This window comes from Moschus berezovskii, chromosome 5 (genome assembly GCF_049115385.1).
Source record: "Moschus berezovskii isolate FMDL1 chromosome 5, NW_MosBer_1.0, whole genome shotgun sequence".
Lineage (NCBI taxonomy): Eukaryota > Metazoa > Chordata > Mammalia > Artiodactyla > Moschidae > Moschus > Moschus berezovskii.
In genome coordinates, this window is record NC_142464.1 from 115,121,283 (window position 1) to 115,144,013 (window position 22,731).

The 22,731-nt window shown below is 43.3% G+C and overlaps 1 protein-coding gene across 4 annotated transcripts in view; it reads right to left on the bottom strand.

Annotated features, from left to right (window-relative positions):
* CLNK (cytokine dependent hematopoietic cell linker) overlaps nucleotides 1-22,237 on the bottom strand; it is a 234,021-nt gene extending 211,784 nt beyond the window's left edge. For 3 of the 4 annotated variants that reach the window (XM_088836491.1, XM_088836490.1, XM_088836488.1), the window contains exons 1-2: nucleotides 22,071-22,237; nucleotides 1,210-1,262 (exon numbers count right to left, since the gene is read on the bottom strand). In XM_088836491.1, the coding sequence (XP_088692617.1) occupies nucleotides 1,210-1,220 (11 nt within the window). In that variant the 5' untranslated portion in view covers nucleotides 1,221-1,262; nucleotides 22,071-22,237. Of the gene's footprint in view, nucleotides 1-1,209; nucleotides 1,263-21,235; nucleotides 21,312-22,070 lie in introns of all 4 variants that reach the window. The other variant, XM_088836489.1, reaches the window with a different exon arrangement.
* Between the last annotated feature and the right edge of the window lie 494 nt (nucleotides 22,238-22,731).

Sequence of the window (22,731 nt, forward strand, 5' to 3'; positions counted from 1 at the left end):
GGTCTGTGTATGGGCAGCTTCACATCCTGTATAATTCTATAGTTGAACTAAAAAAACTACCCTTTGGGAAGGTTGATGAGAGCAACTGCTGAGGGACCAAGATCTGGCTAAAAACAAAGCCACCTCAAGTCATGAAAGGGAGACACCTCTCCTACTTAGGAAGGAGATTATTGGCACAGAGCCAAATTGCAGAGAGAAACAGAAGCAAGGACTAAAGGGGAGGGATTCATGACCTCCAGGACAGTTAGAAGCCCATAGCAAATATTGCTAAGACTGTCAAAGTAACCCCATTTTGCCCCCCAAGAGGGGTCTAAGTCTCTTGTTGGGCTGTGCTTCTGTGTCACGCTGATGTCAACCACGTGTCCAGTGTCCACCTGTGATACCCAGACATCAGCTGGTTACCATGGGCTACCCCTGGGCAGTCTTCCTCCCCAGGCCAGATCCTTCTTCCCAGAGGAAGGGTTAATATCCAGGGAGTTATTAACATGTAAAACTCCCTGAATATTGTATGTCTGTAAAAGGGCAGGGCAAAGCGAGGGGTTGATACTAGGGCTGCCTGACTCTGTAATCCTTGTTCTTTCTCACACAATGACTGCTCTTATCACACAGAAGAGACACAGTGCTGCCTCTCCAAATGGCAAAATAAAGCCCATAAATAAACAAGTAGGTTGATTTTAAAATCAGGCCACCCAATTTTCTCAACCTTTTGTTTTTTATCATAAATATTTCTTACACTTTGGAGGCCTTCCATCTTTTTTACTATACTCACAGACATCCGAAATGGGATGAATTTTTGCTGATTCAGACACACATTTAGACAGTATCCTAAACCAGCTGCAGCACCCGCTCTGGGCGTTTCACAGACAGAAAGTTGGATTCCAGGCTCTCTGCTGTAGGAATAGTGTGCGCACTGCGGTTCTGTTAGTTTTCATTTCACACCCTGGTGGGAGGTGGGTGGGTGGTATTTCCCGGTGCCCCCCTGGCATTCCGATGCTGGGTATCTAGTCTCTGCATAACCCCACATCCCCGACAGCGATGGGGGAGAACAAGGAACCTCCTGCAGAAATCACTGAGCACCCACGCATCCTCAAGCCCGGCCTTTCCACGTGGGCACACTGCATCCTCCCCGTAGTTCTTCTCCAGCACCCGACTCCCGTCCCCACGGAGGAGACGCGAGATGCGCGCTCATGGCGACCTCGCGGTACTTACGGTCTGTTCATCTTTCTTGGCACCCAGCAAATGAGAGGGATCTTCAACTCAGCCTGTGGAAACAAAAGCAAGCTCATTACTGGGCCTTCCCCATCATGTTTGAATTCTGGTGAACAAGTTCCTGTCGCTTCCTGTTAAAACGGGATACAGGTGGCAGCTTGGAGGAAACGACAGAGAGAATCAATCCAGGTTGATAATTGGTTTATTTCAGGAGGAGATGGGGAGAGGACGTCTTCCCTGACATGCTGTCCTCTTTCTGTCAGCATTCATCCTATCCGCGCCCCGGGGAGCTGGGCAAACCTATCCCGAGCAAGCCTGGTTTTCCCTACGTGCCCTTGCCTGCTTCCCCCGGGCGCCCAGGGCGCATTAGCCAGAGCTCTGCTCTGGGGAGCCCATGTGCGTGCAGAAAGGATGCTTTTCCTTTCAGAGTGTGACTTCTCCATGAAATATTTATTGGGAGTTACATTTATATACCGCTTCACGCAGGACACCACAGTTTATTTGTGGCTTGTATTTGCTTGCGTTGGAGAGATCATTAGTCCCACTTACCATATAAATCAGCAGCAGAGACCCTGAGAGAGTTCAATAAGGACTTTACATCCATGATCCCCATTTAGCTGCACAGAGACGCTGGGAGGTATAAAGGATATTACCCATGGGATCAGTTGGGGTTCCAGCAAGAAACAGATGGCACCCTCAAATTGGGTAATTTGAGAACAGTTTAATAAAGAGAGGATTTAAAAGGTCTGGGCAGGGTGTAGGGGATCCCAAAGGACCGCGAAGGACCTGAGGGGCTGTGACTGTGCATGTGCCTGGAGGGGTCAAGGGAGCCAGTGGTCACGGGGATCCAGAAGCAGGGCTGATGGGAAAAGAACTGTGACTTTCAGGTGAGGGACTCGCAGGGATTGAGCTGTGGTGGGTGGAATAAAAATCTACATCTCATGGGTCTCCTGCCCTGAATCTCTTGCATTGACCAAACTCAACAGGAAGCCAAGTGTGGGAAGCCATTGGTATGACTTCTATCCATCAGCCTCCTGGGGCTCCCAGCTAGTGCAGTGGGGTAGAGAATGGATTTCACTTTTAAAGGGAATGAGATCCTTGGAGGTTAAATTATGCACCCAAGGTCACGGATCAGCAATAAGAGCCCAGATCTACAGGACTCAAGCATTCCATTTCCTAGCAATTCAACCATATCTCCCACTGAGATTTAGGTACTCCTAGATCATTCTGCCACCTACGTGTCCATCCATCCATCTATTCATTCGTCTATCCAATAGCCATTTACTCAAAACTAACTTTATTCAAATATTTAGCCTTCCCTCCAAGCATGCCTAAAACTCAGTATTAGGTAGATTCTATCCAAATAGGAAAAGGAATACGTCAAGGCTGTATATTGTCACCTTGCTTATTTAACTTCTATGCAGAATACATCATGAGGAATGCTGGGCTGGAAGAAGCACAAGCTGGAATCAAGATTGCTGGGAGAAATATCAATAACCTCAGATATGCAGATGACACCACCCTTATGGCAGAAAGTGAAGAGGAACTCAAAAGCCCCTTGATGAAAGTGAAAGAGGAGAGTGAAAGGGTTGGCTTGAAGCTCAACATTCAGAAAACAAAGATCATGGCATCTGGTCCCATCAATTCATGGGAAATAGATGAAAAAACAGTGAAAACAGTGTCAGACTTTATTTTTTTGGGCTCCAAAATCACTGCGGATGCTGATTGCAGCCATGAAATTAAAAGACGCTTACTCCTTGGAAGGAAAGTGATGACCAACCTAGATAGTATATTAAAAAGCAGAGACATTACTTTGCCAACCAAGGTCTGTCTAGTCAAGGCTATGGTTTTTCCCGTGGTCATGTATGGGTATGATAGTTGGACTGTGAAGAAAGCTGATCGCCGAAGAATTGATGCTTTTGAACTGTGGTGTTGGAGAAGACTCTTGAGAGTCTCTTGGGCTGCAAGGAGATCCAACCAGTCCATTCTAAAGGAGATCAATCATGGGTGTTCATTGGAAGGACTGATGCTAAAGCTGAAACTGCAATACTTTGGCCACTTCATGCGATGAGTTGACTCACTGGAAAAGACTTTGATGCTGGGAAAGGTTGGGGGTGGGAGGAGAAGGGGACGACAGAGAATGAGATGGCTGGATGGCATCACCGACTCTGTGGAAATGGGTTTGAGTGAACTCTGGGAGTTGGTGATAGACAGGGAGGCCTGGCGTGCTGTGGTTCATGGGGTGGCAGAGAGTCGGACACGACTGAGCGACTGAACTGAACTGAACTGATTCTAACTCCCCCTATGATGGTTGTTAGTGAAGTGCTTTGTAAAAATAGATGCAGATAAAACAGGAATTCTGACTCTGTCTTGGACAGCCCAGGGGATCTTCATAAAGGAGATCATACTTGATCTGGATCTAGGAGATTAAGTCAGCATCTTCTTGATTTACGGAAGTTGTTCTGGGTAAATGGGGTGCTATGTGCAAGGGTGTGAAGTTGTTAGAATATATAGTGTGACACAGAGACTTTGCATGGCTTGATGGGATCACAGAGGCCAGCAGCTTGGATGTTGGCAGCATGTGGAAAAGAACCTGGGAAGTTTTATTGGGTTTTGATCATCAAGGACCATGCATGACAAAGGATGGGATTTGGACTTGAGCTGTGTGATCTTGGACCACTGACTTCAATAAAGTTACTAAAGAACTAGGACTAAACTCCAGTTCCCAAGATACCCTATGTTCTACCCCACAGAAACCCTCACCTTGTGCTTCTAGGTCAACAAAGGACACAGGGAAAGTGGGGGCGTGGCCATTAGGTACTCTGGCCATTGTCTCTGGATGAGTGTGGAGTGTCTAGTTCACGGCCTCTTTGTAAGTTGTCTTGTCCAGTGAGGAAGAGGATTTCATCAATATAACACAAACAATGGACATAAATTACTGGAAGAGTACTGGACTGAAAACTGAGTTCCAGTGCTGTCATTAACTAGCCCATGACCTTGTAGGAGCACTTGGCCTCTCCTCCTTTATAAATAGGAATGTCCATGTCACCCTGTTCCAGTATTAAGTGTGAAATAAGCTGATGCCTCTGAAAATATCCTATAAACTATAAACATTATGGAAATGTGGGTATGCGTTCCCTTGCATAACAGAGTAAAGCTTGCAAGTTGTTTTAACACTGGTCATATTATCTTTGGATACGTATGGTTATGGACAGGCTTCCCTGGTAGATGAGCTGGTAAAGAATATGGCTGCAATTCAGGAGACCCTGGTTTGATTCCTGGGTTGGGAAGATCCCTGGAGAAGGGATAAGCTACCCACTCCAGTATTCTTGGGCTTCCCTGGTGGCTCAAATGGTAAAGAATCTACCTGAAATGTGGGAGACCTCTGTTCAATCCCTGGGTTGCTAAGATGCCCTGGAGGAGGGCATGGCAACCCACTCTAGTATTCTTGCCTGGAGAATCCCCATGAACAGAGGAACCTGGTGGGAATCAGTCCATGCGGTCACAAATAGTTGAATACGACTGAGTGACTAAGCACAGAGCATGATTATGGACATTGATTTTTGGATATTAATATTTAGAGGAATCAGTGACTTGATTACAGTAATGCAGGTCAAATTTGTAACCCCTTTCCCACTTTGGGAGCATTTATGATTTTGAATGTGTTGCTTATAATATAGTGACTTCATTCCTTTGAGTGCATTAACCAGGAGTTCTAAGTTATGCTGAAATGAGTCAAAATAAGGCTATCTTTGTGGAGGGTTACCTATCCCTGTGCCTAGCTTTCGGCTCGAGCTTATGTACAGTGTGAAGGATTCACAGGTACAGGGTATTTTCCTCCAGAGCTTATAACATAGGATCAGAGGCCTTGGGGAGGTGGTTAGGAAAACTCTTTTCCAGCCATCCATGGTGTAGCCTTGAACAAAGCATTGGAATGTCCTAGACCTCATTTTTTTTTTTTTTTCATCTGAATAATGAAAAGGTTGGCCCCAATAAGTCTCTTCCAGCTCAAAGATTCCTTTAAAAAATTCATTTAAAAACTGGAGTCCCTCCATACTTGGTGACAAAGAATGGTTTAAAAAAGTTGGAAGTATGTTATTATGTTTCTCACATTTTATTGTCTTCTTTAATAGAGCTCCTTGCAGAGCAAAATTGCAGAAAGACTTTTGACAAAGTGCTAACACTCAGGGCATCAGTGGTGGACAGAGGAGTGGCTGGGGGAGGAATTCTTAGCTTTTGGTTTGTACCTAAACCTTTGAAAATTATGCAGTCTGTAACATCAGTGCTTATTAGATTTGTATTTTAAAATCTTAATAAAAGTTTAAAAGAGAGATTTTACTATCAGCTTTTAAGAGATGTGAACAATCTATTGTACAAAAAGAATTTTAAAATGTTATGAAGGAAGCCTAACTTCTCTGGCATTTCAAAAGCAAAACTGGGGTCTTACTGACCTGTATCAGAGGATGAGTCAGCCAAGTGGTGCTGTCCGTAAGACAGAAGGGATGGCACTCCATGAGGGGTACAGGGCTTTGCTCTACTCAGAATGTCTAAGCCCTGACTGAGACCACTGAGGTCTTACCTGATCTGAGTCATTTTTGTCAAGATGTGGTGAGAATGGATGTGGTGACTCAGAGTTTCATGTCCGTCAGTTCTACAAATGTGACCTATTAAAGACCATACCCGTCCCTTCCCAACATATACACTTGTTAAAAAGATGGAACCAACACTGAGCATCTACTGTGTATCCCCAACTGCTGTCACAGTAACCCCACATGATCTGTCTTATCATCCTTATTTTATACAAAACCAAATTGAACATTCACCGGTGGTAGTTAGGCTGCTCTACAAGATGGTTTTACAAACCATTGGCCTTCAAATGTTTCAGTTAGGTGTTGGGACACCTTGTCTACCTGCTCTGAGCCTCAGTTTGTCTGTCTGTAAAACGGGGGTAACATAATAGCTGTCAGTAAGACTCTTGTCAGGAAGACATGAGAACAGAAGGTAGTTAAGACATGGAGGAATGCTAATTCACATTAACTCGAACTTTTATAATTAAATGCCTTATGTCCCTTTTGGGTTTTAGTCTCCAGAAATAAGAAGTGCTAACCTGCAAATCATGACCACCAGATAAGGCAGGTGTAAATCATGACCACCAGATGAGGGAGGTGTAAATCATAACCACCAGATGAGGGAGGCGTGGATTCTTTCTTAAGTTGGCCAAAAAATTCATTTGGATTTTTCTGTAACATGTTATGGAAACCTGAACAAACTTTTTGGCCAACACAATATACTGATGCCTCCAAAAGTCTGAGTCAGCTCTACCGGGCTGGAGTCCAGATATTGGTATTTGTTAAATGCCCCAGGCATGTTGCCGGGCAGTGAGGCAGAGGAAGTGGATGTAAGAACCTCAGTCCACTCATTTCCATCTGCTCAACACCCACCACTCACTAACACTTCTCACTCTTATAGAAAGTACAATAACCACACTTGATTCTCCCAGCGGTCCTGCATGCGTGCTCAGTCACTTCAGTTGTGTCTGACTCTTTGTGACCCCCTGGACTGCCTGCCAGGCTCCTCTGTCCATGGGTTCCTTCAGGCAAGAATATTGGAGTGGGTTGCCATGCCCTCCTCCAGGGCATCTTCCCTGACCCAGGGATCAAACCTGGATCTCCTGCAGATTTGATCTGCAGTGTAGGCAGATTCTTTACCCCTGAGCCACAGGGGAAGCTCCCCCTCGCCTCACACCCGAGCAGTCCTAAGCTCATCCTAAATGGAAACTCAGGAACTCACCGCTCAGCAAGAATCCTCCATATGTTTAGAGTTATTTCTGAGTTAATTTTCAGCGAAATGTTGAAAGGAAATCTACTTCTATCTCAACATTTACAACACAGATCAGAGTGGTAAAGGCCGCCAGGCAGCAACCTCTAGGTCAGATCTTGTCTGTAGGCAAAGAGTAAGTAAAATCCAAGTCCACACGACTGTGGCGTGCTTTAGTCTCTCAGTCGTGTCTGACTCTCTGCGACCCCATGGATTGTAGCCTGCCAGACTCCTCTGTCCATGGGGATTCTCCACACAAGAATACTGGAGGGGGTTGCCTCAGAATTTATTCATGTATTCAGCAAACATGTACTGAGGTCTGCTAAGTGCTGGACATGGTCCAGATACTAGGGATTAGACACCACAGAGCAAGGCTCTGCCCTCATAGCATTTGTCTGCTTTTCCTATAGTACTTCATTTTATTTTTTATTATTGCTTTATTGAGGTACAGTTGCTTTACAATATTGTGCCAGTTTCTGCTGTACAATGAAGTGGATCAGCTATGTGTATACATACACGTCCTCCCTTCCGCCCGCCACTCTCAGTCATCACAGAGCACTGCGCTGAGCTTCCTGGGCTCTAACAGCAGGTTCCCACTAGGCGCCTGTTCTGTACATTGCAGTGCACGTAGGTCAATCCCTCCTTCCTCCCAGCCACGTCCCCATCTGTTTTCTATGTCTGTGTCTCTATTCCTTGCTTGCAAACAGGTTCATCTGTACTATGTTTCTAGGTGCCACATGCGTGCACTAATATACATTATTTGTTTTTCTCTCTCTGACCTCACCCTGTATGACAGTCTCTAGGTCCACCCACGTCTCCACAAATGACCCAGTTTTGTTCCTTTTTAATGGCCGAGTAATATTCCATTGTATATAAATGCCATATCTTCCTTTTTCATTCATCTGTTGATGGACATTTAAGTTGTTTCCATGTCCTGACTATTGTGACTAGTGCTGCAATGAACATGGGTGTGCACGTGTCATTTTGAATTATAATTTTGTCAGGGTATATGCTCAGTAGTGAAATTGCTTCTGGGTTATACGGTCGTTTTATTTTTACTTTTTAGGAAACCACCATACTGTTCTTCATAGTGCCATAAATAACTGTAAGGCAGCGAGATTAAAGATGTATATCTATAAATAATAGAGGAGCATAAGGAGCTGGTGGGATACAGTGGAGGCATGCCCAGAGGGGATCTACCTGTTCCCTGTGGGTCAGGAACTTCTTCCCAAGGCCCCTATAATTCTTCTTAGAAATAACACTGACCCCTACTTGGGACTTGATAATGGGAGTGGGGAACGGTCTCCAGGCTGAGGAACCTTTCCCCACACCCCCCACTGCCATCCCCCAGGCCTGCAGGTCTTTCTCCAAGAATCTCCAGGATCTAGAGGTGATCTGAGATAAAATAGCATCATTAGATACTTGCTTTCATTCAGGCACCTTGAGAAGCTGCAGCGCCCCAGAAATGGGGAAATTTCATTGCGTTTTGTGCATTCATTTTCTATAGGAACCAAGGCATGGATTTCAGTTTCTCTTCCCAGTTAGCCACAGAAATAAAGCCAAAGCATGGCTCTTGCTGAAAGGGAAGTGATGCTCCAGTGCCATCTGTCAGTCACAGCAGGGCACTTATTACAAATGGTGCTAACATGTCCAGAGTTGGTTCTGCCATGGGGATGCTGCCTGCATCCTGCCTGTTCCAAGAGACTGTACCTGGCCTCCTGGGTCCCATGGTCAGGAAGGGTCTGAGCAGGAAGAGACCCTGGGCCCTCTGGGAATCCACAGGAAGAGGATACCTTTTTTTCTATTTCATGATGCCTGTTTATTTCTCCAGCAAGGGAAAATACCAACTGCTTTAAGAGATAGAAGCCAATACAGGGCTAATCGTAAATGCCACGCCAAGGGCTAGAATTGCCTGAATGTACACCAGGCTCCAAAGCCTAAGAGAAAGGGCTGGAATATGCTTGTCATTAACTTATTTTGCCATGTGCATCTATGCTTTCATTTCAGTAATACAGTTCCCCTGGAGTTTACAGACCCCTAGGCTTCTGGGGTTCCCTGGGAGTCCAAAATGAACCTGTTTGAGAAATAGCTGTTCCATCCTACCCTGCCCTCCCTATAAGTCTCTTTCACCTCCCTCAAGGTATAAAGAGGGCCATGTCAAGAGAGGTGCATGGCTTGACTGGGATTCTGAGAGTAAAGGGGTTCCTACCCTAGTCATCCATTTGGGCCAATAATCCCGCTATTTTGGAGATGATCCCAAAGATTTGCTCACTTTGTAGGTTGAAAAGTATTTTGTAAAGGTAATGGATTTGATGGTTAAAACACATCAATATTTCAGAAAAAACTGAAATTAAAGAAACAAGATTCTACAGACTGGGAGCATGCTTAAGACCTCCAAAAGAATGTACATTAAATTTGGGCATTAAAACCAGAAAGGCTACTTCTGAGCTCGTAACCCACCTGGGGTCTCAGTGGATGTGTTAGGAAGGAAAGAATTGCTTTATAAATAGATGGAATTTGGGGGAGAATCTTAATCCCAAAATAATTAATACCCTTATGGTATTGTAAGCAGTTTAAACAATTGTAACCATGTAAAGTAACAAATCACATTTCCTTGTTATCCAGGAGAACTCTTGTTCTCCACTGGGAGTTCACCCATGCTACCAAACTGAGACATTTTTATCATAAATATTTCTGCTGCATTTCAAACTGATCTGAAATTAATATTTCATGAAGGGAAAACAATGCTTTTGCAGTAAGGACTTTTTTTTTTTTTTTTGCTCTCAAGTATTTCTCACTTATTCCTCAAAGATGAAGCTTATAAAAATACTAGCCTCTGTTTATTGCAAAGTTTAAGAAACATAGTTGTAATAATGATAAGGTACTTAAATAGATATAGGAAATGACCAGAAGCAAACTAAGAATTGCTGAAGAGGATGTTAGAATCAGTCATAAAGCTAAGGTGTATAACTGCAGCCGAAACTGGGTCAAGGTTGGAGGAGTGGGTCTAAATTAAACATGGATGCTTTTTCTCATTAAAACAAGAAAGGAAATGAATATGAAATAAATGAAGCCTTCATCTGATTCCCTACATAATCACACCCAATATACATAAAGTGATGGCTGCCATTTGGAGTTGAAGGAGGGTGTGACATGTGGACATTTGTATATTTTGTGAAGAGGGGCAGGAAGTGTGTGTACATGTGTGTGTGTGTGCATGGTACACACATTTTGAGCAAACATGTTGAAATCAAGACTTCTCAGATACAGATATTCATTTATTTGGTCTCCACCATATGTAATTTTCCTCTATTTTCATATCACAAATGAGAAATTTACATTTTAAAGGTACGCACAGTTAGAGAAAGATATATGCTGATTGGATTTCTAATTCTATGCCCTGGTCAGGACAATCAGCTAAATTTAATTTAACTTTTAATTTTATTGGGTTTTCGATGAATGGAGGCATTTGAAGTCAAGTGGATTGCTGTTATAGATTTTTTCTAAAGGAATATGGAAGATTGTTTTCCTAGTTTTTCTGCTGTTAGTATGGACATATTTTTTAAAAAGATTTTGTAACTGTCTTGATAACAAGTAACTTCCCTTAAATATCTTAAGGCCATGTTCAAGTGCATCCATTTTTTAATTTTAAGTGATTTTGAAAACACCCTTAATGAACTGGGTGCAGTCTATCATTTTGGAATTTATTCCTCTTAGTGCGTTTGGTTTTCAAAAGCCATCTTTTTTTCTCTTCTGCAGAAAGAGTCCCTTTTTTTTTTTTCCAGGAGCAAAACTAGTAAGCTTTTCCGTGTCCCCCTTCCCTTGCTTCGTAGCAAGTGGCCTCTTCCTTTACCCTCTCTTCTCCTCGCTCGCTCATTTCACTTTCACACATTCCTTTCTCCCCCTTGTCCTCCCTTCCTTCTTCCTTAACTTCCTCCTTTCCCGCCACCCTTCCCCTTTCTGCTCTTTTCTCATTAATATTATTTTCCTGTTCAGATAAAATGGAACTAGAGCAAAATAAAATGTAGATTATCAGGAGCCTAGTTTGGTGTTTTCTTATTTTTTTAAAAGTTTCCTTCTTGGCCCCGCTCCTTTTCTCACTTGGCACTCAGAGATGATGCTAGAAGCACAGTGGCTGGGGGCAGGTACTGCCAGGGCTGGGGTTCCCGGGTGGCTCAGTGATAAACAATCCACCTGCAACGCAGGAGGCACAAATTCGATCCCTGGGTTGGGACAATCCCCCTGTAGAAGGAAATGGCAATGCACTCCAGTATTCTGGCATGGAAAATCCCATGGACAGAGGAGCCTGGTAGGATACAGTCTTTGAGGTTGCAAAAGAGTCTGACACGACTTAGTGACTAAACAACAACTGCCAGGCCCAAATTAATCCCAACTGTGATGAATTCTCCACTGATCAATTAATGCATTAGGACAGAACCAAAGGCAAATTTTGGGAAAAAAATGTAAGAAAATAAACTGAGATTTAGGGATGGGCCTATCTATTTATCTATCAATCAGAGCATATAGGACAGCCTGTATGACTTTGTCTTTTTGGGCTCCAAAATCACTGCAGATGCTGATTGCAGCCATGAAATTAAAAGACGCTTGCTCCTTGGAAGGAAAGTAATGACCAACCTTGATAGTATATTAAAAAGCAGAGACATTACTTTGCCAACCAAGGTCCGTCTAGTCAAGGCAATGGTTTTTCCTGTGGTCGTGTATGGATGTGAGAGTTGGACTGTGAAGAAGGCTGATCGCCAAAGAATCGATGCTTTTGAACTGTGGTGTTGATGAAGACTCTTGAGAGTCCCTTATACTGCAAGGAGATCCAACCAGTCCATTCTAAAGGAGATCAATCCTGGATGTTCATTGGAGGGACTGATGCTAAAGCTGAAACTGCAATACTTTGGCCACCTCATGCGACGAGTTGACTCACTGGAAAAGACTCTGATGCTGGGAAAGGTTGGGGGCGGGAGGAGAAGGGGACGACAGAGAATGAGATGGCTGGATGGCATCACCGACTCTGTGGACATGAGTTTGAGTGTACTCCGGGAGTTGGTGATGGACACGGAGGCCTGGCGTGCTGTGATTCATGGGGTCGCGGAGAGTCAGATACGACTGAGCGACTGAACTGAACTGAACTGAACTGAACCTCCCACGAATGTTTCATGTCCAATGGTGAAAGCACGGTTATTCTGCAAGCAGTCATTTGTTAGATGCCTGCTGTATGCTAGTCATCTCTGAGGACCTGTTTCACCATAAGGACTTCAAAGAAGTTTGAAGGAAACCTAAAAATACATGAAGAGGCCTGAGAAGCCAGTATTCCCTGATGGCTTAGGCAGTAAAGAATCTGCCTGCAATGTGGGAGACCTGGCTTCAATCCCTGGGTTGGGAAGATCCCCTGGAGAAAGAAATGGCAACCCACTCCAGTATTCTTGCCTGGAGAATTCCCTGGACAGAGGAGCCTGGTGGGCTACCATCCATGGTGTTGTGAAGAGTTGGACAGGACTGAGTGACTTTCACTTTCACTTTCAAGAGTAATATATTTAATAATAATGATAATGTGGATGATGATACTATTTACTGAATGCCAGAACCCTATGCAGGGGATCCTGTGTAATTTAGACTCCATTGTAAGGCAACAATCTGAGTGACCCAGATTTTTTCAGTATTGAACTGTTCTGTCATTGTGTTCAGCACCAGTCCTCTTGAGCCAAATCTGTCTAGCAAACACATGCACAGTATGGATTCAGATGAGACCATCACTTAATTTCTGACTTCAAGCGCGTTTAGAACTTAACTCCTGAATTGAACTTCCTCCATGTAGTTAAGGTTTTCTTTATCCCCTTTTCTATTCAGGATCACTTCCCTAGCCAGAGGCAAGGCAGGTCTCTAAGTCCTGGTACGCCAGATTGTACAACGAATTGTACGACTTGAGCTCAATATCTGTCGTCTGAAAAATGGGTATATAAGCCCTCATGATCATGGAAGTGAAAGTATTTTGTAAACCATTAACTGTTAGGCAAATCTAGTTCAACAGGTAACTATTGAGCAATTTCTATGTACCATGAAGAATACTGAGGATATGAAATTGACAAGGAAAGTATTCTAAAGGAATTGGCATCATTTCTTTTTTTTTTTTCATTAAATCTTTTGTGTTTTCAGGGGATAAGTACATTTAGGGGGTTGGAAGATATTACCAAGGCTTTGACAAATGGCTGATTAAAACAAATGCAAAAATGACGAGATTACCATTCTGTAGAAATCACCTTATAATAAGACTTCTTTAGGTCAACATTCTTAGAAAGAGACCCAGACTCCCAAAGATTCTAATAATGGTTTGTCCGAATATAGAATAACTCACGATAACAGTGCTAAAAATGATAAGGTAGCTACTCTCATTTATACTGCACTTACTTGTTAGACACTATAATACGTAAGCTTTACCTACTACATCTCATTTCTCACCACATGTTCAGAAGTCAGGTATTGTCAATTCCAATTTGTAAATAATAGCCTAAGTTTCTGAGACATTAAATAACTTGTCTAAAATCATCCTGCTAGGAAGGGAAGGTTTGAACTCAAATCCAGGCTATCTATTTCTCAACAGATGGATGGGGTGGTTTAGTAGGGAGAACTTGGGAACAGAAGTAGGAGTCTGGGATGAGCAGAGTGTGGGGATGTTCTCTGGGAGGGACCAGAGAGAGATGGAGCTGGCCAGCAGATCCCTAGACTTGCCCAGCTCTATGAATATTCATAAGTAGCCGTGGGGTGGGGGGAGGGCACAGACTGGCACCCAGGTGCCTATCAAGTCATTAGATCATCAGTAGCTGGGCAAATCTAGCTATTGTAATGACACAGCTCTAACTCTGTGCTCAACAAGTTAGCTCCTGACAGTTATTTGATATCTCGAGTAGATTTACCTGCTGGGAGGGAACTTACAACTTGAATACACCCTTCACACTTGAACAAAGTCACAGAAGATGGATGCATGGGCCAGAATACCAAAGGAGAAAATGCCCTAAGTCCCGTTAATTCAGAGTGTCTTGCATAAATTCTGAATCTGCTGATTTGATGATGAAACGTGGGTCCTTGGGTACCCTGCAAAGGCTCAATTCTCTCAGATGTTGGGCTTGACTACTGGCCACCCTTCATCTTTGCTGCTAAGCTGCTAAGTCACTTCAGTCGTGTCCGTAGACGGAAGCCCACCAGGCTCCCCCGTCCCTGAGATTCTCCAGGCAAGAACACTGGAGTGGGTTGCCATTTCCTTCTCCAATGTGTGAAAGTGAAAAGTGAAAGTGAAGTTGCTCAGTCGAGTCCAACCTTTAGCGACCCCACGGCCTGCAGCCTACCAGGCTCCTCTATCCATGGGATTTTCTAGGCAAGAGTACTGGAGTGGCTTGCCATCACCCTTCATCTTTCAGTTCACTTCAGTCGCTCAGTCGTGTCCGACTCTCCGCGACCCCATGAATCACAGCACGCCAGGCCTCCCTGTCCATCACCAACTCCCGGAGATCACTCAAACTCATGTCCACAGAGTCGGTGATGCTATCCAGCCATCTCATTCTCCGTCGTCCCCTTCTCCTCCCGCCCCCAACCTTTCCCAGCATCAGAGTCTTTTCCAGTGAGTCAACTCGTCGAATGAGGTGGCCAAAGTATTGCAGTTTCAGCTTTAGCATCAGTCCTTCCAATGAACACCCAGGATTGATCTCCTCTAGAATGGACTGGTTGGATCTCCTTGCAGTCCAAGGGACTCTCAAGAGTCTTCTTCAACACCACAGTTCAAAAGCATCAATTCTTCAGTGATCAGCTTTCTTCACAGTCCAACTCTCACATCCATACATGACCACCGGAAAAACCATTGCCTTGACTAGACGGACCTTGGTTGGCAAAGTAATATCTCTGCTTTTTAATATACTATCAAGGTTGGTCATAACTTTCCTTCCAAGGAGTAAGCGTCTTTTAATTTCATGGCTGCAATTAGCATCTGCAGTGATTTTGGAGCCCAAAAAAATAAAGTCTGACACTGTTTCCACTGTTTTTCCATCTATTTCCCATGAAGTGATGGGACCAGATGCCATGATCTTTGTTTTCTGAATGTTGAGCTTCAAGCCAACCTTTTCACTCTCCTCTTTCACTTTTATCAAGAGGCTTTTGAGTTCCTCTTCACTTTCTGCCATAAGGGTAGTGTCATCTGCATATCTGAGGTTATTGATATTTCTCCCAGCAATCTTGATTCCATCTTGTGCTTCTTCCAGCCCAGCGTTCCTCATGATGTACTCTGCATATAAGTTAAATAAGCAGGGTGACAATATACAGCCTTGATGTACTCCTTTTCCTATTTGGAACCAGTCTGTTCCATGTACAGTTCTGACTGTTGCTTCCTGACCTGCATACAGGTTTCTCAAGAGGCAGGTCAGGTGGTCTGGTATTCCCATCTCTTTCAGAATGTTCCAAAGTTTATTGTGATCCACACAGTCAAAGGCTTTGGCATAGTCAATGAAGCAGAAATAGATGTTTTTTTGGAACTCGGCAATTTAATCTCTGGTGCCTCTGCCTTTTCTAAAACCTGCTTGAACATCTGGGAGTTCACGGTTCACATATTGCTGAAGCCTGGCTTGGAGAATTTTGAGCATGAGTTTACTAGCGTGTGAGATGAGTGCAATTGTGCGGTAGTTTGAGCATTCTTTGGCATTGCCTTTCTTTGGGATTGGAATGAAGACTGACCTTTTCCAGTCCTGTAGCCACTGCTGAGTTTTCCAAATCTGCTGGCATATTGAGTGCAGCACTTTCACAGCATCATCTTTCAAGACTTGAAATAGCTCAACTGGAATTCCATCACCTCCACTAGCTTTGTTAGTAGTGATGCTCTCTAAGGCCCACTTGACTTCACATTCCAAGATGTCTGGCTCTAGGTCAGTGATCACGTTCTCGTGACTATCTTGGTCGTGAAGATCTTTTTTGTACAGTTCTTCTGTGTATTCTTGCCACCTCTTCTTAATATCTTCTGCTTCTGTTAGGTCCATACCATTTCTGTCCTTTATCGAGCCCATCTTTGCATGAAATGTTCCCTTGATATCTCTAATTTTCTTGAAGAGGTCTCTTGTTTTTCCTATTCTGTTGTTTTCCTCTATTTCTTTGCATTGATCACTGAGGAAGGCTTTCTTATCTCTCCTTGCTATTCTTTGGAATTCTGCATTCAGATGCTTATATCTTTCCTTTTCTCCTTTGCCTTTCGCTTCTCTTCTTTTCACAGCTATTTGTAAGGCCTCCTCAGACAGCCATTTCGCTCTTTTGCATTTCTTTTCCATGGGGATGGTCTTGGTCCCTGTCTCCTGTACAATGGCACGAACCTCCGTCCAGAGTTCATCAGGCACTCTATCAATCAGATCTAGTCCCTTAAATCTATTTCTCACTTCCACTGTATCATCATAAGGGATTTGATTTAGGTCATATCTGAATGGTCTAGTGGTTTTCCCTACTTTCTTCAATTTAAGTCTGAATTTGGCAATAAGGAGTTCATGATCTGAGCCACAGTCAGCTCCTGGTCTTGTTTTTGCTAACTGTATACAGCTTCTCCATCTTTGGCTGCAAAGAAGATAATCTGATTTCGGTGTTAACCATCTGGTGATGTCCATGTGTAGAGTCTTCTCTTGTGTTGTTGGAAGAGGGTGTTTGCTATGACCAGTGCGTTCTCTTGACAAAACTCTATTAGCCTTTGCCCTGCTTCATTCCATGCTCCAAGGCCAAATTTGCCTGTTACTCCAGGTGTTTCTTGACTTCCTACTTTTGCATTCCAGTCCCGTATAATGAAAAGGACATCTTTTTTGGGTGTTAGTTCTAAAAGGTCTTGTAGGTCTTCATAGAACCATTCAACTTTGGCTTCTTCAGCGTTACCGTTTGGGGCTAGGCCTGGGTTACTGTAATATTGAATGGTTTGCCTTGGAAATGAACAGAAATCATTCTGTTGTTTTTAAGATTGCATCCACAGCAAAAGAGACACAGATGTATAGAACAGTCTTTGGGACTCTGTGGGAGAGGGTGAGGGTGGGATGATTTGGGAGAATGGCATTGAAACATGTATGTTGTCATATGTGAAATGAATCACCAGTTCAGGGTCGATGCATGTTATAGGATGCTCGGGGCTGGAGTGTGGGGATGACCCAGAGGGAGGATAAAGGGAGGAAGGAGGTGGGAGGGGGGTTCAGGAGGGGAAACTTATGTACACCCGGGGCAAAATCATGTCAATGTATGGCATAACCAACCAATTGTAAAATAATTTTCCTACAATAAAAAACCAATTAATTAAAAAAAAAATATTGCATCCAAGTACTGCATTTCGGACTCTTTTGTTGACCATGATGGCTACTCCATTTTTTCTAAGGGATTCCTGCCCACAGTAGTAGATATAATGGTCATCTGAGTTAAATTCACCCATTCCAGTCCATTTTAATTCACTGATTCCTAGAATGTCTATGTTCACTCTTGCCATCTCCTGTTTGACCACTTCTAATTTGCCTTGATTCATGGACCTAACATTCCAGGTTCCTATGCATTATTGCTTTTTACAGCACCGGACCTTGCTTCTATCACCAGTCACATCCACAACTGGGTATTGGTTTTGCTTTTGCTCCATCCCTTTATTCCTTCTAGAGTTATTTCTCCACTGATCTCCAGTGGCATACTGGGCACCTACCGACCTGGGGAATTCCTCATTCAGTAGCCTATCATTTTGCCCTTTGATACTGTTCATGGGGTTCTCAAGGCAAGTATACTGAAGTGGTTTGCCATTCCCTTCTCCAATGGACCACATTCGGCTGTGGCCCATGTGATCCTCATGCTAAATTCAACAGAGAAGACATTACAATAAGGGCTGTGCCCTCAAACACATGGCTACTGAATTTCCATGTTATGTCCAGACCTTTTGGCTCATCTTATTTCATAGGGCAAATAGCTGTTCACAGAGCCGTTTAAACTGGTGGGATTCTAATTCCCAGGTTTAGATGTTTGGGAAGCAATGTTTCAGTGAGCATCACCAATGAAGTACAAAAATACAAATTCACACACATATTTTACTATTGCTAATGGTATATCTGGGAGTCCTAAAATGCTATTGGTTAGTTGAAAGGAAAGTGATGCTATGTTCATGACCCTGAAAATATTCAGCAGGGCCCTGATGGCTTGCAGTGCAAAGAGCAGGAGCTTGGGATTTCAACGGACTTGGCTCCTCTTTCTGCTGTGACAATGGACAATGGACAATGTATGGAGTCTCTCTGAACCTTGGTATCCTCTTTTACAGAGTGAGAGCTAATTTATCTACTAAACTAGTGGAAAACAGTGAGTATTCATTGCCCAGCACACAGCAGGCATTGAATTGTCCATTTTTCTGGTCATTGGTATTTGGAAAACATAATTAAGTTTAAACTGATTAACGTTAATTTTGAATAAACAGGATGAAGATTCCCCAAGTATTCTGTGAAAGTAACAAAAATAGCAAAATTTCTATGATTACTGTTTCCTGTAATTCTGGATTTCATGATCATTTTTCTTTATCAAGCCACTCTTATCTAACCTATATAAGCTGATGTTTCTCAGTCCTGTTGGTAAATTACTTCCCCAAATCTCTGAAAGTTTTGCTCAGTCTGTTAAAAATCTTAAATCTGACTTAGATTCAACCACTTATCTCCATTCAATAATTTCACTCCTTTGAACATTTTTCTCATTCTAGGAAGGGTAGGCACAGCTTGGAGCAACCGTCCAGAGCTCAAGTCTTGGTGGACCTTGGCGATTGCCTACGAGGGTGAACCTAACTGCTTTGTGTGATGGCATTCATAAAATGATACTTCCAGCACTAGCTCAGCCACCTGTTGTGATGTGGCAGCAACACTGTACAGTTGCCATTGATCTGTTTCCTGAATGTCTCCCCTGTGTCAGACACAACATATACATTCACTTTCATCCTCAAAGCAACCTCTAGAATGTACTAACCCACACCGTTTCAAACTACATAATACAAACAGACAAAAACTCAGAGAGATTAAGTCACTTACCCCCAAACACATATTTAAATCACACACCACATTCATATTCGTTTTGACTGATCTAAAAGCCTCTTTTCCATATCACCATACTGTCCATCCTCATCAACTTTTTGAGCCTCAGTTTCAACATCTAATATTGCCCTGCCTACTTCATTAAGTTGTTAAGATCATTAAATTAAAAAAAAAGTGCCCAAGGACTCTGCTGATTCTGAGGCTATGCAACTGTGGTATATTACTATTCTCTAATGAGATTATTAAAATAAAGTATTCATAAAATTTTCTATATTAATAAATTTCATGCTGATTGTTGGCATGTTTTAAGCATAAGGCCAGACTGATGTGGGGTGAGGAAAGGAAAGTAATGGAGAAAAAAACAACATTTACTGAGCACATAATTAGTTGTCGTTGCTTTGTTACTCAGTTGTGTCTGACTCTTTGTAACTCCATGAACTACAACATGCCAGGCTTCCCTTTTCTTCACTATCTCCCAGAGTTTGCTCAGACTCATGTGCATTGAGTCAATGATCCCATCCAACCATCTTATCCTCTGTTGTCTCCTTCTCTTGCCCTCAAATTTTCTAGCATCTGAGTCTTTTCCAATGAAAGGAGAAAAAAAAAAAAACATTTATTGAGCATATAGCATATACTAAGTATTGTTGGCCAAAATGTTTGGGTTTTTCAGTTACATCTTACGGAAACACTCAAATGAACTTCTTGGCCAACCCAGTATCAAATATATGTTGTATGTTATTTAATATAAATGTCACATTATTAAGGCTAAAAAGAGTTGTCAATACAAGTGATGTGCTCTTGCTGCATTATAAAGATGTAGGACTGGAGGGAATAAAGTAGCATATCTGGTCAAGCTGTGGAATTTGGATCCTGAGCAACTTACTCAGATGTAAAATCCTACAGTCTTTTCAAGAAAGCACCTGACTTATGGCAAAGTGAGCTAGAGACAGGTTCCTGGGCATTAAGCCAGGGTTGGCCAGGTGGCACAGAAAACCATAATCTTTGGTTTTAGAAAGGAGTTGTTCATAAAATCATCTGAAAGAGCTCCTTGGAGAAAAGAAAAGAAAAGCAATGTCACCATTAAGAGGGCTGGGGTAAAGACTTCCCAGGTGGTTAAGAATCTACCTGTCAATGCCAAGGACACAAGTTTGGTCCTTGGTCTGGGAAGATTCCACATGCCATGGAGCGTCTAAGCCTGTATGCCACAACTGCTGAGCCTGCAGTCCCACTGAGGTCGTGCCCCACAGCAAGAGAAGCCCCTGTAATGAGAAGCCTGCCCACTGCAACGAGGAGTAGCCACTTGCTGCAACTAGAGAAAGCTGTGCACAGCAACAAAGGCCCAGTAGAGACAAAAATAATAATAATTAGTTAATTAAAAAGAGGGCTGGTGTCAAAAACCACTCTAGGAATAGATTCAAGGTGAGCTTTATGCAGCTGCAAAAAACAGTGGCCACCTTTTATATCAGCCAGAATCAGGTGCAGATCAGGGTAGTTTTCCGTTCTGTTACCGATATTAGTGGCGGGACAACTTTGAATACTAACTTGGCCACTCAAGTTCTTCATTTGTAAACCAGGCAAAACAATATATAACTCTCAAGTTTGGGTGTAAGGATTAAGTGAGTTAATGCATATGGACTGGTTCATTTAGTTGCTAAGTCATGTCCGACTCTTTATGACCCTGTGGACTGTAGCCCACCAGGCTTCTCTGTCCAAGGAATTCTCCCGGTAAGAATACTGGAGTGGATTGCCATAGACTGGTTGGTAAGAGCTAAATAAACCCCAGTTAGCCTTCTTGCTTCTCTAGGGCATACATTATCTTACGTTTCTTGGATAATTTCTGAAACTTTGTTCTTTCTCTGCTGACCTCCAGTTTGCCTAACTTAAACTGACTTCTCGATTTTTGAGATAACTGTTCCTAACCTACAACAGACTTTCTGATTTTTGACAAAACTGTTCCCTGTGCTCTGGGTGGTCTTTGGAGATTCAAAGGAACAGCATTGAGAGGCCATGCTGCAATAGAGGGGGGCTTCCCAGGTGGTGTTAGAGGTAAAGAATCCACCTCCCAATGCAGGAGAGATGGAAGAGATGACAGTTTGATCCCTGGGTGGGAAAGAGCCCCTGGAGGAGGGCATGGAAACCCAGTCTAGTATTCTTACCTGGAGAATCCCATGGACAGAAGAACCTGGTGGGCTATGGTCCGTAGGGTGGCAGAATCGAACATGTCTGAAACAACTTAGCATGCACACAGACCACAATAAAGAGAGATAATTAGACGAGTAACATGGGTCCATCCTAGTGAAATCAGCTCTGATGAAGTCCAGCTACATCAATATCCTTTAAAGTATGGACACTTTGATGACACATTCTCTTTTCTGTCTTATTCTAACTCTGTCACTTGTTTATTTCTAAGAAGAAGAGACATCTAGAAGAGATGCCTTCTGGCACCTGTAGAGGGTGGGCATTTCGCTCCAACTTCACTCTCCCTCTTGAGCTCCTTGTCCCTGGATAGGGAAGACAATGAGCATGATTGCAAAGTCCACACTCCTTGAGCCCAACACAGAAAGAAAACCACTTCAATTTAGAACATTTTAGAAATATCCACCCACAGAGGCTCCAGGAGCTAACTTCTACTTTCAATGGCCTCCTTTGAATGGAGGTTGCCTTTCCAGGTGGCTGTTGTCATGAACATCAGTCAAGAAAGCTGGTGACCAGCCTGACCTTAAATCTGAGTCGCCAACAGTCAGGAGAAGATTGAAAACATTTCATCTTAAAATTTTTGTGGGTCAGTATCTCAATTCCTTCTTCCAGCAGAAGAAAGGGATCTTTAAAAACCGATCAAGGGAGCTGGTTTCTTTTCTCCCTTTCTATGCTTTATAGATGGCCCAGCATTCATGTTAGAAAACACCTTTTATTCTTGCTGTCAGCTCTCTCTTAATGATCCTCTATGACAGTGAGATGACCACTCAGATGAGGCTGGCTTACAAGGTTTACCTGAGCAGTGTCGGGAGTGCAAACAGCCTTGTGCTGAGATGTCCCTTGAGTGAGGGGTCCGTGAGGGCATCACGGAGAACTCCAGGAGCCGGTAATACACGAGGCAGGGGGTTGAAATATTCTGTGTTCAGCAGTGTCCTTTAGCAGAACCCTCCTTCTAGGTCCGTTTAGGTTTGGTTTCCTGTGAAATGCAGCCACAGAGCTTGGGTGGTGTGACCTGAATAGGGCTGGGACTTCCTCTTCTTGAGTTCAGTGCAATAAATGGAGCTATAGGAGGCTGAGGTCTCCCAACCTGAAGGGTGTCCTTAAAGACACGTGAGGTCCTCATGTGGTACTTTGAAATTACCAGAATATCCAGAAACATTGTTGAGCAACATGGAAGCATATGGGTTTATATGCACATGGAACACTGATTGGGCATCCCTAGTAGCTCAGCTGGTAAAGAATCCACCTGCAATGCAGGAGACCCTGGTTTGATTCCTGGGTCGGGAAGATCCCCTGGAGAAGGGATAGGCTACCCACTCCAGTATTCTTTGGCTTCCCTGGTGACTCAGATGGAAAAAAATTCTACCTGTAATGCGGGAGACGTGGGTTTGATCCCTGGATTGGCAAGATCCCCTGGAGGAGAGCATGGCCATCCACTCCAGTATTCCTTGACTGG